Source organism: Cervus canadensis, chromosome 16 (genome assembly GCF_019320065.1).
Source record: "Cervus canadensis isolate Bull #8, Minnesota chromosome 16, ASM1932006v1, whole genome shotgun sequence".
NCBI lineage: Eukaryota > Metazoa > Chordata > Mammalia > Artiodactyla > Cervidae > Cervus > Cervus canadensis.
In genome coordinates, this window is record NC_057401.1 from 53,066,371 (window position 1) to 53,093,263 (window position 26,893).

Below are 26,893 nucleotides of genomic sequence, written 5' to 3' on the forward strand. Positions count from 1 at the left end.
TAACTGGCTGCATCTTCGCCACGCTGAGTTGCACAAGAGAAATGCTTCCCTTCCACTGGGCTGCAAAGCTCAACTCCAGAGTGGCTGGTCACCTGGGTTATTTTCACCCACCCTCTTCTCCCCGGCAAGACTCCAGCGCTCCGAAGCATCCACATCTGCTTTCAGTGCCTAAAGCTCTTGGGTGGTGGTGGGTGTGAAATCTTGGAACGCTTTCTTAGCTCTTGCAGGCCTTGGTGTGTTATTTTCAGTGGGAACATGCATTATAATTACAGTGATTGAGCACCTAATAATTGGGTGTGCGCCCCTCATGGCCCTCCTGCTCTCTGCTCACACAGATTCGACTTCATCTACGACCTCTTCGAACATGTTTCCAGCCGCAATAACCAGGATACCTTGAAATGCGGAAGCAAACACCGGCGGCCCACGGTCAGCTCGCAGTTCAAGGTTAGTCTCTGCTGCTGGCCCGGATGGAGCCATCTTTATTGTGACTTTAAGAACTGAAAATCAGAATGAGTATCTATGAGATCTCTGAAAGGGTTTACTTCTTTTCTATCATCCTTTTAAGGTTTACTTGTTTTCTATCATCCTTTTAAAACGGGACTTTTGGAAGAAAAATATACTTTTGTTCCCTGAGCCCGACCAAAAAAAAAAAAAGTTTCTTTTGTCTTATTAAAGATAAATAACTACTTAGTCTAAGTTTATGAAATAGTCATTCTTCTTAAGGACTGTTTGGTTATTTGGGATTGCTCTGATTTGTATTTAAAGGCTCAGATGCATATAAAGTATATTTCTTCCTGTGTCTGGATTTTTAAAAAATTTTCCTCAGTAGATTTACAGTATCATAACTAGGAAGAGTAACCAAGGGCATGGTTAAATAAGATCAGTGTCAGTTACCTTGTCCAGATGTCCAGAATTCAGGGACAATAAGGAATGTTCTTTTGGCATCATAAATATGTAAGCCTTTTAGAGAGTTTAGAGGCAGAGCACAAGAAGGCCATTTCTTTAATTGAATTGTCCTGTTTTACCCCCACATCCTTACATGAGGGGGAATGGAGGCACATCAGTCATCAGACCTTTATTAAATTTGCCCCCTGGGAGGCTTTCTTTCATGTAGCTGCTCAGTTGGATGCCGTGGGGTTGGGGGGTGCTGTGTGAGGTTTGTTTTTCGATGTGTTTGGAGATCAGTTCGACCCACAGTCCCATTGCTGACAGTCCTGGCAGGTGTGAGCCTGATAGGATGTAATTTAATAACAGCTTAATAATCACAGCTGCCATTTATTATGTACTCTTATGTTACAATCATGGGGCTAATCCCTTTATATATGCTATCTTGTTCATAGTATGTATTATTGTCCCCATTTTACAGATGAAGAGGCTGAGGTTTAGAGAAATGGAGGCTTGCTCAGTCCCTCTGAGGACTGAAGCTAGGATCTGAATGGAACTTGAGTCTATCTGACTCTAAACCCTAGGCTCTTATTCTTCCAATGGGGTCATTAGGTCATCTTTTTCTAAGTCAGTGTTGCCTGGAGTTGTCTTGGAAGACTTTGCAGATGTTGGGGACTTAAATTGGACTAAGAATCAGGCAATGGAAGAGAATGGGCAGAGCTTCTAGGTAAAGACAAAGGCAGAAGGCAGGGTCCCAAGTCAGGAATGAGTTTTGTTTCCAGAGGACTGGACTCCTTGTATGATGATAAATGGGTACCAGAGTATGAGGGGCCATGAATTCCAGAACATTCCGTCATCTGTGAGAAATCCTAAGGCTTTCTAAGCACAGAAGTAACTAGTCAATGTAGCGGACAACCTAGCTTATTCAACAGCAAAATTATAAGAAGAAAGAAACAGACAAATAGAGACTGAGGGAACACCAGCGGATTAAAATAGACTGAAGAGACATATCAGCCAACTGCACTACATGGACCTAATTATTTGCATTCTGAATTCAAAGGATAAACCATTTAAACATTGTGACATATGAGACGGTTGAGTATTTAAAAATGAATCTTGAACTTGTACCTTTTCATCTTGATAGTGAGGAATTTGTGTTAATTCTTTTCAGGAATGATATTGTGGTTACCTCTGTATGTTTTAAAGTATTTAACCTTTGGTAATACATACTGAAGTATTAAAGGATGAAATAGCACAATGTCTGGGGTTTGCTTTTCTGCTAGAAGTGGACGTGGTGTGTACAGGGCAGGGATCAGATGAGATGAGATTAGCCAGGAGTTGAAGCTGATGACGGGCCCTCCTTACATGCTTTGTCTGCTTTGGTAAATGTTAAATATTCTTCACAATTAAAAAAAAATTTTTAAAGAAAAGACAGCAGTATTACAGGAGATTGATCTGTCTGGTGAAGAAAGATCGTGGTTCAAAGACCAGGGAGATACTTGTGGAAGCTGTCGTTTCAATGGAAATAATTAACTAGGAGAAACAACTCCAAAGAGAGTTGATACTTCTCAGGTTTTCCGTATAAACATTGAAATATCACAGAGTATTTTTTATTTTTTATTTATTTTTTTTGCTGGTTAACAGAATAGTATTTTTTAATGGTACTATATCAAAGAAGTAATAAATGTTTGCATATATGGAATAATTTCTATGATAATTATAATACTATTTCTATGATAATTTTATTAGAATGACATGATTAAAAATCAAAGGGGCTTCCCTGGTGGCTCAGATGGTAAAGTATCTCCTTGCAATGCAGGAAACCCAAGTTTGATCCCTGGGTCAATAAGATCTCCTGGAGAAGGGACTAGCTCCCCACTCCAGTGTATATCAAAGAAGTAACAAATGAGTTTTGCATATGTGAAATAGTTTCTATGACAACTATAATACTTTTATTAGAGTGACATGATTAAAAATAAAATCACTATTCCTCAGGTTTGTTTTCTTTTTCTTGTTTCTGATGAGTGCCTAGGTGCTGAGAAGTTTAAAGACATACAAAGAGACTAAATCAACATATACGTTTTTCTTCCTCATAGGACTCCCTGCATTCCTTAATGGCAACGCTAAGCGCCTCTAATCCTTTCTTTGTTCGATGTATCAAGCCAAACATGCAGAAGGTAAGATTTAGGACAGTTGTCCCCTGAGACTGTCTTATTTAAGGTCACTGCTTTCTGGCATGGCTACTTGCTGATTTGGTTTCTCCAGAGTTCTTTCATTATAGATGGTTGGAAATGGATATGACATTATTATAACATTCAGTGGGTAAAAATCCCTTTGTCTTTTGGACCTATTTGCTTTTGAATGATGCCATTACACTTTAGACAAACCTGATTTAAAAGGAAACAATGCAAAACCTTCGCATTTTTTCTTTAGCATTGCTTTCAGATTCTTGGGCAAGCTCCAGAATGTGGTATATAACTTTTGGAAGAAATGATTGGTGTGTTTTTTGTTTCAGGAGATATCTTTTTCATTTTTTTTTTTCTTTTGCTTTATTGTTAAACATGACAAAGACTCTGTATTCTACATAGTAAATAATGGATTTCAGGGACTTTAGTTAGTTGTAACTAATTAGAGGACTCCTGTCATCAAAAGTTTTAGTGTCTCCGCTCTCGGTTTTAGCTTTTTAATGCCATGTCCTAATCAGAAACAGTGTGAGTTTTCCCTCACATTCTCCCACATAGTTCAATAGTCTGTTCTTATACAGAGAATCTATTTGAAGAAAGAAAATTTGTTGCTGTTCAGTCCCTAAGTTGTGCCCGACTCTTGGACCCCATGGACTGCAGCACGCCAGGTTCCCCTGTCCTTTATTGTCTCTGGAATTTGCTCAAATTCGTGTCCATTGAGTCGGTGATACTATCTAACCATCTCATCCTCTGCCACCCCCGTCTCCTTTTGTCTTCAATTAAGAAAATTTAGTGTTAGGTGAAAACAGCTGCTCTTTCTAAGGCTAAATGGGTAACTTGCCTTCAAGTGCTGTTAAAGAATTGACATGATCTTGATTTGGCAAACATCTGCTCTTAGTTAGCCCTGTGAAGAAAGGAAATCCCCCAAGAAAATAATAATGTCAAGGCCCCTCATGGGCAAGAACTAGATGCCATCCTCATAAGGACTCAGATAAGGAATCTGACCTCGACTGTTTCCCACGAAACTTGTCTTATGCTCCCTAATGCTGCTGTCTGTAACTTTGCTGGTGCGGATCTTTTATCTTGTTTTCCAGTTATCTCTGACTTAATACTACAGTGATTTCTCCTTTAGAGTTTAAGGTGTTTTTTATAAGAACCACAATTCTGAATTCTGTCTTCTAGGAAGCCAAAACTCAACAAGGGGAGATTATAATCTGTTCGGTTTGTTACTCTGAGGTGTGATGGGGAGAATTTGTCATTTGTGTGGCCTAAAGTGACTGAGACTGTGGTTCTGTAGACCTGTGATGACTTACGGTCCATCAGGTCTGGCAGTTGAAATAGTAGCTCATCTTTTCCATTTTTCAAATTTTTAATAAAATGTTTCAGGTTATCACAAAATAACAGCAGCTTAACAATACATGGGGTTTTTTTTTGGACAGAATGTTGAAAGTTAATAGCTAAAACATAGCTGTGTTGCATGAAGAACCTTTTGTATAGCCCAGGGAAGTCTGCTCAATATTCTGTAATAACCCAAATGGGAAAAGAGTTTGAGAAAGAGTAGATACATGTCTAACTGACTCACTTTGCTGTGCATCTGAACCTAATGCAGCATTGTTAATCAACTATGCTCAACATAAAAGTTACACATAACTGTGTCCCGTGTCAGCCGGTTTATATCCCCTTGCTGGGCTTTATAAAATAGCTTCCCTTGTGGCTCAGCTGGTAAAGAATCTGCCCACAATGCGGGAGACCTGGGTTCAATCCCTGGGTTGGGAGGATACCCTGGAGAAGGGAAAGGCTACCCCCTCCAGTATTCTGGCCTGGAGAACTCCATGGCCTGTATAGTCCATGGGGTCGCAAAGAGTCAGACACGACTGAGCGACTTTCACTTTGACACTTTCTAAAACCCTAATGGGCAGTAGCTACACGATGGATAGAAGGGCTTTGCATTTGGGTCTATACTCACAGGGGCTGTTAACCTCTGTCAGTGTTTCTTTCCTCTTTTTACAGCAAGGATAACAATAATACCATAGTTTGGTTTTTTATGTATCTTTTAAAAAATAGTTGTTTGGCTGTTGTTCGTCTCAGTTGCGGCTCACAGGGTATTCACTGAGGCATGCAGACTCTTAGTTACGGCACTTGTGCAGGGATCCAGTTCCCCAGGGACTGAACCCAGGCCCCCTGTACTGGGAGCACAGATTCTTACCCACTGGACCACCAGGGAAGTCCCAGTGATACCATAATTTGAACATGCATCTTTGTCCCAAATTTAAGGCCATGGCTATTGAGATACAATGTACAGCTTTTTTGGCAAACCAAAAAAATAGTTTAATTGGAACTTTTTCTCTCTTCTTAGTGATGTAGTAATTGTGCAGTTTTACAGCCGTTGGCATCTTAGGTTCAATAAAATGAGGGGTCTGGCCTTGCCGGGCCTCACTTATAAGGATAGAAATTTTAAAAACCTGGTCCTCCGTGGTTTTGTTGTCCTTCTTGGATGGCATGGAGTTAGTTTTTTTTTTTCTTTAAGTTGTAATCACTTTTGAAATTAGGCCTGCTTGAAAACACTTCATTCAGAATGTTGAAGCAACTGCCTCTTTTTGATGTTTATTTTTCCTTTCTGGGATTTGGTTGTGTCTAATTGCTTTAGTGTTTGCATTAAAAAAAATAAAAAAATGAGCCAATCCAGCTTCCGGTTCTATTTCTCTTGGCTCACAGCCCTTTCCACCTCCTGACCAATGGCAGGCACTAGTTAATAACCCACCAGGAGATGGACTGTCAAAGACTTTGAAAACACATCCCAGTACCATTTTAAAGGCACCCAGCGAGTCAGACAGGAGAACTGACTTGTTTGAGGCCTAAGGTGTAGGTGTGATACCAAGTGTGAAGGGGCTAATTAGACTCTGGGAATGGTAAATTATGACTCGCTTAGCATTTGTTTGGCTCCATTGGAAATATTGGAGTGTTCCTGGTGATGATATAGGAAATGTATGTAAACAACCCTCATTTGTAGTTTCTTATGACTTTTGTCCAAAGATGAATGCTTCCAGAAATGTCACAGGGAAAATCTTGCTTGTCTTTGCCTAGACATCGGGAGTGTGTATTTCCAGGCTTCATCCCATACCTTTCTCAAGTCAGACATTGATCAGGAGGCCTTGGGAGGATGTATTATTTTTGGCCATATCACGTGGCATGAGGGATCTTCGTTCCCTGACCGGGGGTGGCACCTGTGCCCCCGGCAGTGGAAGCATGGAGCCCTAACCACTGGACGACCAGAGAAGTCCTGGGGATGTATTTGAATGTATGTATATGGAGGTGCTTTGTGCATCATTCAGAAACATAGATCATGGGTTTTAGCAGCTTCTAGAGATTCCTTTTGGCAATTCTGTGACCCCAAGGGGGATGAGAACAATGGCTGTAAAGTCTGTGGCCTCAGGAAAAGTGGGGGAGCTGCCTGATGCTCTTAGGGACCTGTGCAACACATCCGAGGCTCCCGTGCTGGCCTGGCGAGTGTGCACGCCCAGCTCGTGTGCCCCAGGCCTGTGTTATAGGCTGCGTCCTCTCCTTGACAAGAGTGTGACACTCAGGATGGAGACTTGGCCTGAAGCGTCTAGAAACCCTCTTTTGGGAATATTGTGGGTTTTCATTATTGGGGATTTTTATGTTTTCCTTTGAAAAACTGGTGTAAAAACGTCCTGTGTGTCTGTGCTCAGTCGTGTCCACCTCCTTGCAACTCCATGGACTGTAGCCCTCCAGGCTTCTCTGTCCATGGGATTTCCCAGGCAAGAATGCTGGAGTGGGTTGCATTTCCTCCTCCAGGGGATCTTCCCGACCCAGGGATCGAACCTGCGTCACCTGTGTTGCAAGCAGATTCTTTACCACTGAGCCACCTGGGAAGCCCACATGTTTTGCTTTGAAAAGCTGGTGTAAGCAGGGAGAATATAACTGACATGCTGAAGCAGTTCTGTCAGTTCAGCTATAATAGTCTGTGGGCTTTTTTTTGTGAACAATTTGGAGCTAACCTTGGGTATTATATAGAAGGCACTTCACTAGCATCTCTGGGAAGTCCTCCTGGCACTAAGTTATGAAGAAAATAAAGGCACACCTCTTGGTAGGGGGCTGGTCTGCAGCCAGTTCTTTGCCTCAGAAGACACTGTGGAAGGCAGTCCTCCTGTCAGCTTAGAATCTTCAGTTTATGGAGGGCAGGCTTCTCCATCAGACGGTTTTCAATTGGTGATGTGACCGTGTAGCTTTTTCCTATTGTGATTTGCTTGTTGTTGTTCAGTTGCTCAGTCGTGTCTGACTCTTTGCGACCCCATGGACTGCAGTTCACCAGGCCGCCCTGTCCATCACCAACTCCCAGAGCTTACTCAAACTCATGTCCGTTGAGTCAGTGATGCCATCCAACCATCTCATCCTCTGTCATCCCCTTCTCCTGCCCTCAGTCTTTCCCAGCATCAGGGTCTTTTCCAATGAGTCAGTTCTGTATTGGAGTTTCAGCTTCAGCATCAGTCCTTCCAATGAATATTCAGGACTGATCTCCTTTAGGATGGACTGGTTGGATCTCCTTGCAGTGCAAGGGACTCTCAAGAGTCTTCTCCAACACCACAGTTCCAAAGCATAAATTCTTCAGTGCTCAACTTTCTTTATAGTCCAACTCTCACATCCATACCTGACTACTGGAAAAACCTTGGCTTTGACTACAGACCTTTGTGATTTGCTTAGGCAGTAGTAGTTCCTGGCCAGATGTGTCCAGACCAACCCCAGGAGATATCAGTACCAGAGAAACTCTGCTTTGCCTCCTCAGCATTTCTCCCCAAGGGTGTCCTGTGGCCTCTGCCTTCTCTCCTTGCCTATTGTTTCAGCAAATAACTTTTAGTCAGAAAAGTCCGTTATTAACATTCCTTAGTTCAGAATTAAAGAAGGGAACAGACGGATAAATATCAGGAGAGCCTTCCCGGGTGTGAGAACTGGTTCTCTGCACTTCCCAGCCCCGAGTGCAAGCCCCACTGCTACAGGAGCGGCAGGACGTGTTCTCACCTGGAGAATTCACAGGACGGTGGAGCCTGGTGGGCAACAGTCCATGGGGCCGCAGAGTCAGATGCCGTGAGCAACTCACTCACTCACTTATTCAGAAAATAGCCCTGGGGTAGAGAAACCAAAGCCTAAAGAGAAATGTAAAGGATCTGGCTGGCTTTCCTCAGTCTTCCTTCTGTCTTTGGAGGAGGAGCTCTTGGGTTCTAGGCAGAAGCATCTTTGATTCCTGCAGGGTCATCTTTAAGTTTTAACCCCGCATAACCATATCCTCAAAGATTCTTATCAGGTCTGCTCTAAAAAGGCAGGACATGAGTCAGCTGACTGGCCCGGGGGACCTCTGGGGGGAAGCTTTTAGCAGAGGTGGCTCTGTGAAGTCAGGTTTTTCTAAGGGATGAGGGGTGTCCACGCCAAGGGGAGCCCTGGACCAGGCGTCCCAGGAGGGAAGCCCTGAGGTCTGTGAGTTGGACGCAGCCATATGTGGTGGAAAATGGAACTTCCAGTAGGACAGTGAAGCTGGACACACAGGGCCAGCCTGGCTGTGGTGGCCTTGTCTTAAAGCACCGTCTCCAGGCTCCGAGATAGGAGGACGGTCCAACTGTCTCACACTGAAGTCATCTTTGAGAGACTTCAGGGGAGGCCAGTTTTTTCCCTTCAGTGAGTCCTGCTGACCTGTGTCCTCTCTTCATGCGGCCGCTGTTGACATCCGCCCAGGTCCCTCTTTAAGACAACACTCAGGACCACACACGAACTGAGAGAGCCATGTTGGCGTTATGGAAACCGGAGCCTTTTGTTTCCAGAGGCATCGTGATGTGATGAATGGCTTCATGAATCCGGCACATTTAATCCTAGGGATTCGTGTTTGTGTGGTCCCCAGGAGCGCTGCCTGCTATGTTTTTCCTTAGGTTTTTTGTTTGTTTTAACAGAGTCCACATATTAGAAAATTCTGATATTATTATAGTGCATTTCCTACCTTGACTTTTTTGTCCTGTCTTACTCTTTCTAAATCTTTTCCCCTCTCATTTTACTCATCTTGTTTCTCACAAGCCTTTCTGAGTTTATTCCAGTGACCCTTTACATTTATTTTTTTTAATTTATTTATTTTAATTGGAGGCTAATTACTTTACAATATTGTAGTGGTTTTGCCATACATTGACATGAATCAGCCATGGGTGCACATGTGTTCCCCATCCTGAACCCCCTCCTCCCTCCCTCCCCATCCCATCCCTCTGGGTCATCCCAGTGCACCAGCCCCGAGCACCCTGTCTCATGCATCGAACCTGGACTGGCGATCTGTTACATTTCTTTTTAGGCTTTGGTTTCTCTACCCCAGCACGGTTTTCTGAGTGAGTGAGTGAGTGAGTGAGTGAGTTGCTCAGTCGTGTCCGATTCTGGACTGTAGCCCACCAGGCTACAGTCCATGGAATTAATTCTCCAGGCAAGAATACCGGAGTGGGTAGTCATTCCTTTCTTCAGGGAATCCTCCTGACCCAGGGGTCGAACCCAGGTCTCCTGCATTGCAGGCAGATTCTTTACCATCTGAGCCACCAGGGAAGCCCTGGCTGGCTTATTTTCTGAACAAGGTATTCCATAAATACAGAAGATCTTGACCATGTACAACTTTGCTGGTTTGCGTCTTCCATCTTTGTGCCCTGCTGGGTAGCCCAGTCCACATCCAGGCCCTCAGGTGTGCTCAGTACACATTAAATCGAATTGCTCATTAAAGGACACCATGATGATGTTCATGGTGTATACTTCACTTTGCCAGAGATTGATTTATGCCCTGTCTTTAATCCTTACTGCTGTAGGTTCTATTCTAGTTTATTTCTGGTCTGTTTTTTGCTGGATCATCTTTGATTTGTGTAGTCAGAAGTGACCCTGGGGATACACCAGTAGGTCAGTATTAGAGTGATGTCCTTACTGTGATCCAGCCTTTCTGTGCTAATATGCTGTCTTTCTCTCTCCTAGATGACCCCTTCTCACATGCAATGTCCCCCCACCCCCACCCTCCCACACCCCCCACCTAGGGTTTGGAGCCCTTTGGAAAGAGCCAAGCTCAGCGCTGGAGACTCATTCACAAATACTGAGAGTTGGGCTTGCTGCTTCATACGCAGACACTCAAATCTCTAAGTGGTATTCCCCTAGGGAATATGTTCTCTGCCAGGATTTGGCAAGGAGGTTTGGGTGTGCAAACCTGTTGGATAACAAGGGTTGAACCTGAAAGGTTAAACACTGTATTTTAGCATTTTGATCGAACTTTCTAGAATTTGGACTTCCCTTGTGCCTCGGCTGGTAAAAAATCTGTCTGCAGTGCGGGAGACCTGGGTTCGATCCCTGGGTCTGGAAGATCCCCTGGAAAAGGGAAAGGCTACCCACTCCAGTATTCTGGCCTGGAGAATTCCATGGACTATAGTCCATGGGGCTGCAAAGAGTTGGACACGACTGAGAGACTTTCACTTTTCACTTTCTAGAATTATACATCATCCAGTTCAAACAGTATCTATTACCATATTTTATTGAATCAAAGATTTCCGTGGTTGTAAAGGCACCACTATTTATACATCACCCTGAAAGCAGAAGCTGTTCCTAAGCCACTTAGCCCAAGCACCATGCTGTTCTGTCTCCAGGCACTTGCTTTTTGCTTTGCAAGAAGTATGAAATGGGGGTCGTCGTCCACCACAGATCCTTGCTTTGCTGGTAAGAGTTACACCTTGTCGCTCCATTTCCAGGCCTTTCTGCAGATAAAGTGACTTTCCGTTTCTTTGATGACTCTAAAGAGGAATATTTAGGCTACATTTAAAGGCCAGCTAGATGCAGTGCAAGTAGTTCCAATAGTGCCTGTGATTTTCAAAGAGAGTGAAAAGCTGTGGTGAAATCCATGCACATGTGGGTATGGGATTGCATCATGATGGCTGTTCGGATGTCAGCAAGCTGTGGACACATTCAGGCGAAGGGAGAAGGGAACATGTTTGCATAAAGAATTGATGAAATATGATCTGTTTATCCCCTTTAAATGAGACACCAAAGGATCTGCCTACCTCTTCATAAACTAATCCTCAGGAACAGATAATTTACTCTCTGTTTACACCTAAAGGGACCCTGTTGTTGTCTTTTCTTTCTTTTTATGCCCTTACTATTTATGGGAAAGGTCTTCATTCCTACTGAATGAAATCTGCACTTCTTTATCTTCCGTTTGCTGATTTTTATCCAGTCACTTGAGATGAAAGTAAAATGGCAAATATTTATTCGTATGAGTATGTCAAATATTTTAAGCTCTGAATAAGTGTACGCTTTTCCTGGTCTAGTAACCAGACGCCTGCAAGAAATGTCATCTTAGAATTTTCAGTTGCACGTCCGTACACCAAACTGCGGCATCTCTAGGCTCTTTGGGGACAGCTGGGTTTGATGGAGCTTCGCCTTACTCCTCACTCTGCTTGTCTCTTTCACGCCTTTGCTTTTCCTGTTCTTTTCAGTGCAGATGTTTTCCCACGGCTGCGCTCACCACTGCCCCACACGTCCCCAGCTGCCCTCTGCGTGCCCCCGGGTCACCCTGGAACCTGGGTGACTGGGTCATGCATTGAGGCGCCGCACCAAGGGCACAGGTGGCTCTGCTCCACTGCTGCTGAGACACGGGGTGCAAGGTGCCCTGGGTCTGGGGAGTTCTGAAACCCCGAGGCCCCACCCCTGTGGGAAGGCAATTGCGCAGCTGCCCAGGTGCAAGGCCCCTACAGCACTGGAGTGAAATTGATACAAGTCAAAGGTGTGTGTGCCCGGGTGTCCGTCCAGCCTCTTATCACCAAGCCTTGGTGATATATCATGTGGCCTTGGGGTTGTTGCCTATTCTCCCAAGTGTGCGTAGTGAGCCCGCCAGGCTCCTCTGTCCATGGGATCCTCCAGGCAAGAATACTGGAGCGGGTTGCCATTCCCTTCTCCAGGAGGTCTTCCCGACCCAGGGATCGAACCCAGGTCTCCCAGGCAGGGTTCTTTGCAGGCAGATTCTTGACTGTCTGAGCCAGCAGGGAAGCCTCACTTGCCAGAGCAGCTGTGGGTATAAAACGAGGTGACAGGGACATGAAACAGCGACACTTCAGTGTGTGAAACAGTCCATCGTTGCGTTTCATGTGTGGGGTGAAAAACAGGCTCCCTTTAGCCTCACAAGTTTAACCCCCAGTTAAAGCTGAATCAAGGAAAATCTCAGACTGTGTCCAGACCTCCTCCTTTCTGAGTTTTAAATAGAATACTTTTGGAAGTTTGTTGTAATTAGCTTCTTAATCTTTTTTTTATTTCCGTTTAGCCTTCGACATGGTTATGGATGAACATTTTAATTTCTTTTTTTTTTTTTAAAGGAACACATTTGAGTCAGTTGTAGCGAGATGGATGAACCTAGAGCGTCTGATACAGAGTGAAGTACATTAGAAAGAGAAAAACAAATATCGTATATTAACCCAAATATATGGAATCAAGGAAAATAGTACTGATGAACCTATTCACAGGGCAAGAATAGAGACACAGACATAGAGAACAGGTGTTTGGACACAGCTGGGGAAGGAGAGGGTGGGAGGAGCTGAGAGAGTAACATTGAAACATATGCATATACATTATGGTATGTAAAATAGACAGCTGATACGAAATTGCTCTTTAACACAGGGAGCTCAATGGGGTGCTCTGTGACAACCTAGGGGGTGGGATGGGGAGGGTGGGGGGAGGTCGAAGAGGGCAGGGACATATATATACCTGTGGCTGATTGATGCAGAAGCCAACACAGTATTGTAAGGCAGTTATCCTCCAGTTGAAATTTGGGGCTTCCCTGGTGGCTCAGACAATAAAGAATCTGCCTGCAATGCTGGAGACCTGGGTTTGGTCCCTGGCTCAGAAAGCTCCCTTGGAGAAGCCAGTGGCAACCCACTCCAGTATTCTTGCCTGGAGAATCCCATGGATGGAGGAGCCTGTGGACTCTGGGGTCACAGAGTTGGACAAGACTGAGCACCAACCTCCTCCAATTAAAAATAAATAAGAATGAATAAACCTTATTTTTTAGAATATTTTAAAATTTACAGAAAATTTGAGCACAAAGAGTTCCCATATTACTCTCCCCTCCAACACACAGACACACACACACACACAATTTCCCCTGTTAGGCACCTCTTATGTTAGTGTACATTTGTTACCATTAGTGAACCAATATTGATCCATTATTATTGAAATCAAAAATTATCATTCAAGTTCACTGTATTGTAGATTCTTTGAGTTTTGACAAAGGCGTACCATGGTGATGTGTCAAAATATGAAATATTCATCATCTGTTTACAACCTGGTGAGCATTTTTTCAGGTGGTATTTTATAAGAATAGGATAGTTTTGATTGATGAAGATTGAGAATGAAGTTTCTGTGGCTCACAGTCTGATTGATAACGGCTTTATAGGTTGAGTCACTCAGTCATATCCAACTCTTCTCCTACCCCATGGACTGTAGCCCCCCCAGGTTCCTCTGTCCATAGGATTCTCCAGGCAAGAATACTTGGGTGGGTTGCCATTTCCTTCTCCAGGGGATCTCCTGACCCAGGGATCGAACCCACATCTCCTGCATCGCAGGCGGGTTCTTTACCACTGAGCCACTGCTTTATTGAAGAGAGACTAAATGAAAAAATGGAGACACTGAGAGAGCAAGGGGAACCCGGGAGCCAGGATTTTTTTTAGAACTGTCTGGATTATCAGACTGACTCCGCCCTACATTTACTTAGTCTTACAGTCTTTGAGATGATGCTTTCTCTGCATCCACACTGGACAAAGCCCTCTTGGCACACAGTAACCTTCCAGAACTCTTCCTGTCTTTCTGATTGCAACTCCTGTCGCCTCTTCTCCTGGAACCAGAGCACTCATCGCCTGCATCTCTTGATTTTTGAGAACATCACCTACACACAATCTAAAAAAAGACAGCTCTACCTTTTCAGGAAATTTTAGTAGAGGAAGCCTTAAAGCTACCATTCTTCTCCCTAAACAAAACAATCCCACTAAACCCCTCAGTGGTCACTTGAATCCTGTTTACTGAGTTGTCATGGCAACCATTCAGGAGCCAAATGCAAAGACCAGGATAAATAGCCATAAATGAAGCGGGGCTCAAGGGAGGGCTGCTTTTCTCAGGGTGGAGTTTCCAAGGTCACCACTAAATTGCAGCGTTTTGTCCTGGGACATTTTTTTTTCTTTTTAATATTAGTCATCTTTGAAAAGTCAGACTCTTTGGACCTTCCTAATGTCTCCGCACACGTTGGCGCGTAGAAGGTGATTCGTTTGCTTCTGCGGCCTGAAGTGTCCTGGGCAGTCTCTCTCCCGCCCCAGCCTCGCCAGGCTGGACTTCTTTCAGTAAAATCAGGAATTGAACAAGCAGGGCCCAAGACACCACATAAAAGACTGGGAACAGCAGTGAGCTGAAGAAAGCCCGTTTTTGTGTTTTTTTGTGGGCTCAGATGCTTGCAGCCCGGACTGCTAAAGATGTAGCCGTTTACAGTGGACAAAAGCTGAAGGGGGCAAAAGAGACCCAAGGTAGGGGTTTTTCTCTTTATCTGCATGGTTTAAAAGTTTCATGACGATCGCAGTACTGAAATTTTTGTATGGAGGAATTTTTCAAGCCTGAGGAAGACAGGTTTTTTTGCTGTTTTCCTCAGGCTTTCCTGAGCAGCAGAACTGTTTAGTTTCTAAACAGATGGGTAAGTGCTGATTTTGATTGTTTCTGCAAGTCTGAACTACTGTTCCTGTGTAAAAACAAAAGACGTAACCACGTGGATAAGGCATTGGTGATGCCATGTATTTTGTTTATGAAATTCATCTTTTATAGGAAAAAAAAATCATTTGTCTTATTGGGTCGGCTCTGGGAAATGGTGAGGGGAGGGTTTCTTTTGTTTGAATTTGTGATGTCAAAGAAGTTCCCTTTGGAAGAGTATATGCTATATAGTTTCGTGGCTTTTTCTTGCCCTGTGGTTTATACCGACCTTCAAAGAAATGGGCACAAGAAGCAGCATCTTTCTAAGTTGGGTTATAAACTGGTTGGTACACAAGGATGGAACTGGGAGAAGTTACGGGAACTGAATGGTCATTTGTTGAACATCCTGTACTTGTTTCCTGCAAGCGTGAACTTGCTGATATTTTGCAATCTGCCTGGAGAAACCTGGTGAGACCCATTTTGTTGAGATCCTCTTGTTCCTGGGAGTAGAAGTCCCTAAAGATTTGAAGAACATAATAAAAGAGCGTCTGAAATGCTAATCTCTGCCTCTTCTGCCACTTGAATGTGTTTAGCTGATTTCTATTCAGTTGCTAAAAGTGCCCTTTAAGAGAATAAGTGTTTTAAATGTGAAGGTGGGCTTTCATATTAAATTGACTTACATTTAAAAGAAATGAATAATAATGTGGCTGACTGCCGCTTGGCCAAATCTGCCTTCACAGAAATAAATTCCTAGTGCCAAGTGAAAGCTAAATGTTAGAACGTTTTATTTTTAACAGTGAGTTTTTTCCAATCTTGTGTGTTAGTCGCTAAGTTGTATCCGACTCTGCGACCCTGTGGACTGTGGCATGGGAGTCTCTCCTGTCCATGGAGTTTTCCAGGGCAAGAATACTGGAGTGGGTTGCCATTCGCTTCTCCACGAGATCTTCCTGACCCAGAGTTCGAACCCGGGTCTCCCGCATTGCAGGCAGATTCTTTACCATTTGAGCGACCACAGGGGAAATTAATTTGACATAAAACTGAGAACCATCATAAGGGAAAGATGAAGTGCCACATATTTCTGGCTCTTTCATTGTGTTGGACTTGTGGGTTTTCTCACCTGACTTTCTGTGCTTCCATATATGGAACCCCAGTTCCAGAATCCTGTTGTTGTTTGCAGTGAGAGAATATACTCATTGTTGGATGAATAATATTTCACTCTCTGTGAAGAGTACCATGGCATGGTGAAGAGCATGTTGGCAAAGGCACTCCAGCCCACCTGCTTACTCCCCACCTGGAAGGTGCCATCTGCCATAACAGGATACATGTCTCCCCTGTTCCCACCATGCCAGAGAGCCATGCCACCTCCCTGCAGTCCTCCAGTGGTGCATTTTTATTTTGGTTGGTCTTGATGAACTTCTTAATAGCATGCAATTAGAATAGCAGCTCAATTCAATGTTTGAGCCCATCCCAGTCCCAGACTGCCTGTCAGTCATAGGCAGACTGATTGTGTGTCTGTGTGTGTTCTAGCCTAAGTGACTCTGCATTAATAGTTTCACAAGTAGCCCCCTTAATGTGTGATTTCTGTTTGTGAGTTTGTTGTAACGCTCACCGCTGCTCACCCAGCATCTGGATGAAGGATTCCAAAAGCTGTGTTCCTCCTCAGCCACCTTGGAGCAAAGGGTCCAGGTTTTGGAGCCCAGAGAGTGGGAGCTGAGGGCTGATTGCAGTGTGGTGCCTAGGCTCAGAGTCTGATGTCCCTGGGTTTGCTCACAGCCTTGGAGAAAGCTCTGTCTGCCACCTTCTGTCCTCAGCCCTTCGCTGTGCTGGCCTTTGACCCTGGGGAGTTTCCTGTTTTCCTTCCTCAGGCCAGTTCTTTCCCTGATACTCAAAAATACTACTGCCATGAAGAGTAACTATAATAAAAACATTATCACAGGAGTCACTAGGGTTTTCTTCCACCCTTCTCCAATACAAAGGCCATCCTTATTGATTATAAAATATTTGGAAACAATGCAGAATCCAGAAAAAAAAATCTCTTTATATTTACCTATAATTTTACTACCAAGAGACAATCCTGCTTACACTTTGTTGTATGCATAGTTTTTTCTTTAAACTGGGATCACAGTTACCTTTTTTTAAACCAATATATTCTTATTGAAGTATGGTTGATTTGCAATGTTGTGCTAATTTCTGTTATACACTAAAGTGATTGTTACATATATACATTCCTTTTTAAAAAGTATTCTTCTCCATTATTATCACAGGATATTGAATATAGTTCCCTGTGCTATACACATACAGTAAGATCTTGCTGTTTATCCGTTTTCTGTGTAAATGTTTACATATGCTAACCCCAGCCTCCCATTCATGACCTCCCTTGACCCCCTCCCCCTCGGCAAGCACCAGTTTGTTCTCTGTGTCCATGGGTCTGTTTCTGTTGTGGAGATGGGTTCATCTGTGTCATATTTTCGATTGCACATGTAAGTGATATCACACAGCATTTGTCTTTCTGTTCACTTTCGTGTGATAATCTCCGGCTGCATCCATGTTGCTGCAGATGGCGTTATTTCATTCTTTTTTATGGCTGAGTAGTATTCCATTGTATATATACGTGCCACATCTTTATCTGTTCACCTGTCGACATGTAGGTTGTTTCTGTGTCTCGGCTATTGTGACTAGTGCTGCTATGAACATAGGGGGTGCATAAATGTTTTTGAATTATAGTCTTGTCTCGATAGGGTGGCTTAGATGGTAAAGAATCTGCCCCGCAGTGTGGGAGACCCAGGTTTGATCCCTGGATTGGGAAGATCCCCTGGAGAAGGAAACTGCAACCTACTCCAGTGTTCTTGCCTGGAAAATCCCATGAATGGAGGAGCCTGGCAGGCTAGTCCATGGGGTCGCAAAGAGTTGGACATCACTGAGTGACTTCACTTTGTCTGGATATATACCCAGGATTGGAATTACTAGATCATATTGTAATTCTATTTTTAGTAACTTACTTTTTTTGTTACTGTATCTTAAAACATTCCTGTGCTTTTTTTTCCACGACTATGTAATTATCAGTGGTGGTGCTTTAAGTCAAATTTCTATTGTTGGATTATTTCCTTTATTTCTTGTTGTAAACAGTGCTGCTTACTATATTATCCAGATGTGTGTAAATACTAGTGCTCATTTAAGACTGTTCCTTAAGGTAAATTCTCAGAAGTTTATTTGCTAAAATGACGGTATGCACATTGTTAGACTGTTGATGTATATACACCTGGGCAACATGCCCTTCATTAAGGCCAACAACCAGTAAAATTTTGTAGTGTATAATAATGGATTTAGAACTTTAATATGTAAAGAGCCCTCACCAATTAATAAGAAAATAGTAAATATTTTAGCAGAAAAATGAGTAAAACACATGAGCAAGAAATTTGCAAAAGTTCTAATACAAATGGGAAATAACCTGACAACCTCAATAGTATCATCAGAGAAGTAAAATGTAAAATAGTGAGATAATCTTGTTGATGTGAAGACTGGATGAATTTTTGGTTTTCTGTTATCAGTAACACGTCCCAGAGACTGTGACTATTTGAGAAAACTCGCATTCGTGTACTTTGCTGCTGGAAGTTTAAATTGTTGCAGGCTTTCTGAAGAACAGCCTCACCTTGTCTTCTTGATTTTTTTCTTGCTTCTCCTGAGAACATAGTCCATCATTTTCTCTGTTGGGCTGTAAAGAGTTCCTTCTCCTTGGAGCCCATCTCCTGGCTGACACTTTGGATCTCAGGTGGCCTCAGCCTGCAATGGCTTGGAGCAGGGCTTGGGTCCCAGCCAGAGACTGAGGTCAGGTTGCGGCAGTGAAAGCACCATATCCTACCCACTAGGCCAGTGGTCAGTGAGAAGGGCCCTGGACCTTTGGCTTTGCAGAAAAAAGTTCCCACAAAGATGGAAAGTAGTGAAGTGGTAAAGTGTTTATTAAAAGGACAAAAGTACAGTACATATGGATAGACACACAGACTCAGAGAGAGAGTCACTGAGTCCCACCCTTGTGGCAATTTGAATTATTCTCATGGGGCATTTCTTCCAGGTTTCCTTTGGCCAGTCATTTTGATTTGCCTGATTCACAGCCCATGTTTGATATCTCGGGATTCTCCCATGTGTGCATGGGTATCTTTTAGCCAAGGTGGATTCTACTGAAAAGCCTGTGGGTAGCTTAACATCACTCCCCTTTGACCTCCAAGGAGCCTTTCTGGGCATGTGTGGTCAGGGAGGTCTCCTGACTTCGAAATTGAGAAATTTGTGATTTGGACGGGGCCCAGCTACCTCTCTTAATTGTCCTCCTATTCTCATCTTGGAGTTTCATTCACAGGGAATGAATTCCCTGTCACTTTACCCTGGGGGGTCCCTGGGGGTCCCATAAGTGTTAGTCGCTCAGTCGTGTCTGATTCTTTGTGACCTCAAGGACTGTAGCCCTCCAGTTTCCTCTGTCCACAGGAATTCCCAGAGAAGAAAACTGGAGTGGATAACCATTCCATTTTCCAGGGTATCTTCCCGACCCCGGGATTGAATCCGGGTCTCCTGCATTGCAGGTGGATTCTTTACCCTCTGAGCCACCAGGGAAGACATACACCTCCTGTATTTAAATATACATATTTACTTATGTAAAAGAAAAGGAGGTAGGAATGAATAGGAGCTTGACTTGAGCAGCCTTCTTTTCACTGCTGAAACATTTCTGAAAAGAGTCCATGCCCATTTTCTTATTTCCGAGGTTCTGCCATCCAGGCTGCCTCTGCCTCTGTCTTGCTGAAAGCTTGCAGGTACAGTTTTTCCCTGCCCTGCCCTCCTAATCCCTACCTCCCGCCCCCGTGGCATCACCAGCCACCCCCTCCTTCCTGGCACTTCTCTGACCAAGCCTCTCCCCATCCCGCTCTTAACTGGTTCCCTGGGTGTGGGCTTGGCCAAGGGCCTGCCCTCACCTCCTCACCTGTGCTGTTCCCATAGGAACACTCACTCCTGTCCTGCTCTCAGCCCAGGTGAGTAGCTTTCCCTTGTGTTTTTCCAGCCCCAAACCTCCCTCTAAGCTTTGGCCTCTTAGTCCAGCTTTGTAACCTACTTTTTTTCCCCTGAGTTGTGCTTCAAACTTGAAAGATGTCCATAATTGAATTTCACATCCTTTTCCTTCCACCTCCTTGTTTAAATATTTTTTAATTTATCAGTTTGGGGCAGAGTGTCTCAACCTTGGCACTGTTGACCCAGTTCTTTGCTGGTCTTTGGCGGGGGCGGGCGGGGGGTACCAATGCATCTTATAAGGACTTGTAACAACAGCCGTAGATGCCAGTACCAAACCACTCTCCCCCAAGTGTCCCCCAGAGGGCAGAATTACCCCTGACTGAAAGTTACTGGGTTAAGATATCAATGCTGATTATCTCTTGGGCTTTATCCTTATTTTTCCATTGCTCTTGGTAAAAGGAAAAAGAAAATGACATCCACAGTTTAATTTTTATTATAACACGTTTTATGACTTTGGACCTTGTTTTAACTGTTGCATTTATGGTGAAAAGAGTATCCTTTCACATTTTTCACAGGTATTGAGTCATTAAGTGAAACGTATATTAATTACTGTTTTCTTTCCTTGTAAGTAGTACTAGAAAATTTTAAATTTGGGGGGAGGTGTGGAGCACCCTGAATATCCGTGTGCCCTGAAGGATTACGTAATTGCCCTGTGCTATCCGCTTGCTCAGATGAATGGCTGTCCTAGTTTCAGCCACTGTGAAAGGATAAAACAGCCCATTAAAGTGCGCCAGATGCTTCGTTTGCCAGTATTTCACTTAAAAGGGGATACTGTTCAGCTTTTGAATTCTGAGATAGACTCAGTTTGCCTTTATGAAATGACAGTGTCCCTGTTAAAAATGCGGTGAAAATTTCACCAGCGAACAAATGTTTCAGATACTGTTTAGCGATGCTTTTGTAAAAAGTCTCTTTAGAAACCAGAAGATGAAGTTTGAATATTCACAAGAAGTTTGAGTTCCTGCAATTTCAGCCTTTGTGCTTTAGGCACAGGACAGAGGCTTGAATATGAAATCTTTCAGGCATCCCTTGACGTTGTTTTCAACGGAACAGTTTAAATAAGGTGGTAACACACATGAGTAATTATTGTTGTTCGGTCGCTTAGTAGTGTCAGATTCTTTGTGATCCCATGGACTGCAGCACACCAGGCTTCCTGTCCTCCACCATCTCCCAGAGTCTGCTCAAACTCGTGTCCGTTGGGTTGATGATGCCATATAAGTAGAGGATGGTTTAAATAAGGTTGTTAGACTACAGAAGTAGAGGACTGAGGCCCATTGTGCTGAGCCAGTGAAACCAACCCCAAATGTAAAGAATCTTTAATATGTTGATTGTGGCTTGAGAAATTACAGAAGGGAAATTAGCCTGGCTTGGCTTCTTTTTCTTTCTCTTTTCCTTTTGTTGATTTTGGTATTAACTCTGAAAAGTTGGCCTTCTTGTTTGATTCCATGCCTTCATTACATCAATTCCACTGAAGCGTGGCGTGTTCAGTTTACACTGAGCTGCGGGTGCACACAGAGGCGCCCCGGAGAGCCTTCTGCTTGGAGGTGCCTTGCAGATTAGGAAAATGAGTCCTGAGTGGAGGTGGAAGGGCAGGTCGGACCTGGTGGTGATATCACATGATTCGGGTTTCTAGGGCTCAGACCCAGCCCGTTAGCGCTGGGGTCTGGGATCAGATGCACGAAACACTGCAAACCTCAGTGCCGCCGACCAGCTTTGGACCAGCGATGGTCTGTCGCCTCGTTGCATGAGCACATGGTCCACCTCTGCTCAGGAACGCTGGATGTGTTTGCAGCTGTGCTGGGCCATTTCCCGGTTCACACAGGCTTGGGGCTCTGCCAGTGTTGACTGAGTTAAAGCCTTTCCCTTGTCATGCCTGATCAAAAAAAAAAAAAAAAACAAGAAATGAACTACAATACAATCGCCACTTGTTCTGCATTACTCACCTTGCCTGCCCAGAGCACATCCACTCTCCCTGTTACAACATGTTGGCATGAAGTATTGAAACAGTTGAGAAAGCGGTTTGGGAATATTCGAAGGGCCTTTAGCAACTGGCGAGGGTGTGCAGGCTTTTCTGTTCTTGGTTCTGCTTTGAGCCTAAAACCCGGATTGCACTCTGCTGGGTGCCGCGCAGACGGTAAACTGCAGAGCTGAGAGCAGGTGTAGGGAAAGATGAATAGACTAGCTGACGTATCGTCACTTCTTATTCAGTCGCTCAGTCGTGTCCGGCTCCTTGCGACCCCATAGTTTTCAAAGTACAGATCTTTCACTTCCTTGGTTGCACGTATTCCTAAGCATTTTATTGTTTTTGATGGTCCTGTGAATGGGATGGAGCTTGTTCACTCGCTCAGTCGAGTTTGCTCAAATGCCTGTCCATTGAGTTGGTGATGCCATCTGACTATCTCATCCTCTGTCACCCCCTTCTCCTCCTGATGTGTGGGCACAGATGAAGCAATACTCTTTGGTTGACTGTTAACTGTATTTGAGGGATTGGGTGCAAAAGTACAGGAAGAAATGAACTGATAAATAGGTTGTCTCTAAATCATTTCCATTTCAGCTAATAAATCATGTCCTGGCCTCAGATATAGTTGATGAGGCTAAATCATGGATGCGGGAAAAGGTGAAACCAGAACCAGGAGGACTTTTGAGAACGTTCACCAGTGTACGATGTGTCTCTCCCCCACACTGGTCTCACTTGGCCTAGTCCCATGGTTTTGTGGCCTGAATTGCAATAGTTAACCTCTAATTCAAACCGAATCCCAGCCTGCCCAGTGACTCTGTAGCTGTCAGTTAACCTGGCCTGTTTTTCCACACATTCTCGGACTAATGGCATAAGGTTTTATGATTCTCAGGGGACAAGTTGATTGCATTTCTGTTTGCTAGTGAATAAGGCAGCCTCACCTTCAGATACTCTGTAGTACACAGACTGATAAAACTAGTTAATCTTTCAACAGGTCTAGATTAAAATGATCAGCAAAGATGTATTAGAAACCATGGTGGACAGAGTGAAGTCTCATAGGAAATGCTGGACTCCCTGCCTTTCACCAGCCATGTGACACTGGTATAGCCACTTGAGTTGCCTCCTTGATGGTATGAGGACAGAAGTCACCCATTTTTAAGGTGGTTGCAAGGTTAACTGTGATCATGTCTGTTGGCTCAGACTCTGGCACATGCTGGCCACCACTGGTCATGGTGGTAGATAAATAATAGCGATCATACTTGTCTCTCTGCAAAGAGGCAACATCTGTGTGTTGGTGGGGCCCTTCCACACTGACTGTGGCTGTCCCAGCATGAAGAGGCTTTTGTTTCCTCTTGAGCTTGTTCACCACTTACTTAACTTGGGACCACATCCTCAGATAGAATTTATGAAGGACATAACACCCATGTGGGGGTAGATGTATGGAAAAGTAAATTCATGGAAAAAGTATTACCAGAACCCTGAAAACTATGCTTTAAATCTAAGAATGGGAAACATCAGTTCAGTTGCTCAGTTGTGTTTGACTCTTTGGAACCCCATGGACTGCAGCACGCCAGGCCTCTCTGTCCATCACTAACTCCCGGAGTTTACTCAAACTCATGTCCATTGAGTCGGTGATGCCATCCAACCATCTCATACTCTGTTGTCCCCTTCTCCTCCTGCCCTCAATCTTTCCCAGCATCAGGGTCTTTTCAAATGAGTCAGTTCTTCACATCAGGTGGCCTAAATATTGGAGTTTCAGCTTCAACTTCAGTCCTTCCAATGAATATTCAGGACTGATCTCCTTTAGGATGGACTGGTTGGATCTCCTTGCAGTCCAAGGGACTCTCAAGAGTCTTCTCCATCACCGCAGGTCTAAAGCATCAATTCTTCAGTGCTTAGCTTTCTTTGTAGTCCAACTCTCAAATCCATACATGACTACTGGAAAAACCATAACCTTGACTAGATGGACCTTTGTTGGCAAAGTAATGTCTCTGCTTTTTAATATGCTGTCTAGGTTGGTCATAACTTTTCTTCCACGGAGTAAGTGTCATTTAATTTCATGGCTGCACTCATCATCTGCAGTGATTTTGGAGCCCAGAAAAATAAAGTCTGTCACTGTTTTCACTGTTTCCCCATCTATTTGCCATGAAGAGATGGGACTGGATGCCATGATCTTAGTTTTCTGAATGTTGAGCTTTAAGCCAACTTTTTCACTCTCTTCTTTCACTTTCATCAAGAGGCTCTTTGGTTCTTCTTCACTTTCTGCCATAAGGGTGGTGTCATCTGCATATCTGAGGTTATTGATATTTCTCCCGGCAATCTTGATTCCAACTTGTGCTTCCTCCAGCCCAGCGTTTCTCATGATGTACTCTGCATATAAGTTAAATAAGCAGGGTGACAATATACAGTCTTGACATACTCCTTTCCCTATTTGGAACCAGTCTGTTGTTCCATGTCCAGTTCTAACTGTTGCTTCCTGACCTGCATACAGATTTCTCAGGAGGCAGGTCAGGTGGTCTGGTATTCCCATCTCTTTCAGAATTTTCCACCATTTATTGTGAACCATACAGTCAAAGGCTTTGGCTTAGTCAGTAAAGCAGAACTAGATGTTTTTCTGGAAGTCTCTTGCTTTTTCAATGATCGAGCGAATGTTGGCAATTTGATCTCTGGTGCCTCTGCCTTTTCTAAAACCACCTTGAACATCTGGAAGTTCATGGTTCACATACTGTTGAAGATTGGCTTAGGGAATTCTGAGCATTACTTTATTAGTGTGTGAATGGGAAACATGGTGAGTTTTAATAAGTAAATTGGATCACTAAGGGAAGTGCGTCAAGGTGGCCAAGTGGTTAAGGTGATGGACTACTCATCCACTGTGCTCTGCATGCATGGGTTCAAGTCCCATCCTTGTCAGATAATGGCTTTTGGGCTTCTCTGGTGGCGCAGATGGTGAAGAATCTGCTTGCAAAGCAGGAGACCTGGATTCAACCCCTGGGTGGGGAAGATCCCCTGGAGAAGAAAATGGCAACCCACTCCAGTATTCTTGCCTGGAGAATCCCATGGACGGAAGACCCTGGTGGGATATAGTCCATGGGGTCACAAAGAGTTGGACATAGCTGAGGGACTAACACTTTCAGGGGAAGTATGTGAAATATGTTTTTCTAAGGATGGATGAGGAGAAAGAGCGTGTTATTGTTGGTGGCATGCTTTCTGTTTCCTGCACCTTCCTTGAATTTTCTCATTGGGTCCTCTCCCCAGGTAGCGGGGTCAAGAGGGGCTTCTGGACTTCAGCATCTTGAGTCACACAACTCTGGGATGCTGGGACTCCAGCAGGAACCAGTCCTGTCCAGGCCCCGGGGATGGGAATAACCTGGCCTTTGTGCATCACCTGACCTCCTGTTTCCTAGCAACTTTCAAGTGCTCAGCGGAATATTTTGTGGCATTCCTAATTTATACTTAACAGATATTGGCTGTGTCTAAGGCTGGCTGATTTCCCATTATGACTTGCAGACAGCCACTTTAATACATGAATAAGCAAGAGAAAAGGCTCCTGGGAGCCTCTTCTTTCCATGAAGAGTGAGTGCTCATGAAGCCCTCATTTTCCTTCGGGAGAGTAGACTTTACCCAGGACTTGCCAATGTGATGCCATCTCTCTCAGCTCAGACTGCAGCAAAAGGCTTTCAAGTAACGGTCTCCGTTTGATTTTTTTCTAATAGCCCAACCTGTATTGATGAGTATTTATAAGCCAGCCACATCCATTATCAATGAGTTAACTCTTTTCTTAGCACATTCTTTTAGACAAATGTAGACAGGTAGCTTCCTCCCAGTTTCTTCCTGTATAAATGGGATGATGAGATGGAGTAATATCTTAAACTCCTTCTAGCTCTCAACCAACAATTGAGAATCTGATGAAATTACATTCTTTGTAATAACTGACATTCTAGGTTTGAGCTCAAAATTTTCCGAGTTGCTATGTTCATACTTCCTGACATTCCAAGCTCTTTGGTCCTTGTATGAATTTTTATTTATTTGTTTCTGTTGTGTTCAGTGACTAAGTCGTGCCATATTCTTTGTGACCCCACGAACTGCAGCATGCCAGGCTTCCCTGTCCTTCACTGTCTCCCAGAGCTTGCTCAAATTCATGTCCATTGATTCGGTGATGCCATCCAGCCATCTCATCCTCTGTCATCCCCTTCTCCTGCCGTCAATCTTTCCCAGGGTCTCTTCTGATGAGTTGGCTCTTCGAACCAGGTGGCCAAAGTATTGGGACTTCAGCTTTAGCATCCATCTTTCCAATGAATATTCAGGGTTGATTTCCTTCAGGGTTGACTGCTTTGACCTTCTTGTCTCTAAGAACCATTGTTTTTCTATCTCTAAGAACTATTGTTTTTCTGTGTATCTGATGTTTTAAAAAGAGCAATTTTTCAAAACTTAAGTATGGTGGTCAGTCGCTAGTGTTCAGTGGGTAGAAGTGTTTTGTCTCAGTTCAATTACCTTAAAGTTCAATTACCTTAAAGCAAGAAACCACAAGTTTATTCTCCTGATTGTTACCTATCTGTACACTGATTTATGTTATCATGATGGCATGCCCTAGTCCCAACTGATCAACATCATGAGAGTAATAACTCTGGTGGACTATGACAGCTCTGAGGTGGACACGTTTTCCTGGATGCCTGGCTCCTGGGCATTCACCTGTCTTTCCTCCTCATCCCCTGCTTTACATTCTCTGCCTCAGCTTCCTTGTCACATTTACATGACCCTGGTGATTGCAGAAGCGACTTGGTAAATTTCACAGCTATTTTAGCATTTTCAGGACTGATTTGAGCTTTCTTGCCAACATCTACAAAGAGCGATGGCTGCCCCTCAATTGGTATTTCTCAGCATGGTTTTTTTCATAGCAAGTCTGAATAAAAAGGACTCCGACCTGTCCTATGTGGTGGATGGAGAAATAGTAATAGTCCAGCAATGAGAAGAGTGAGATCAGGGTTTAGATTAGCAAGATAAAAAGGGTTTAATTACAATCATTAGATAATATCACAACAGATGATACCCAAGAGGGAGGCTGCTCTGTGAGGATTTCCAGATGGGGTTTATA

The 26,893-nt window shown here is 43.8% G+C and overlaps 1 protein-coding gene and 1 non-coding gene across 3 annotated transcripts in view; both read left to right on the forward strand.

Moving 5' to 3' along the window:
• MYO10 (myosin X) overlaps positions 1 to 26,893 on the forward strand; it is a 256,083-nt gene that overhangs the window by 164,731 nt on the left and 64,459 nt on the right. For both annotated transcript variants that reach the window (XM_043489225.1, XM_043489226.1), the window contains 2 exons: positions 336 to 444; positions 2,982 to 3,062. In XM_043489225.1, coding sequence (XP_043345160.1) covers positions 336 to 444; positions 2,982 to 3,062 — 190 coding nt within the window. The remainder of the gene's footprint in view (positions 1 to 335; positions 445 to 2,981; positions 3,063 to 26,893) is intronic.
• TRNAS-ACU lies at positions 24,630 to 24,711 on the forward strand. The gene has a single exon. It is a non-coding gene; the product is annotated as a tRNA-Ser (tRNA).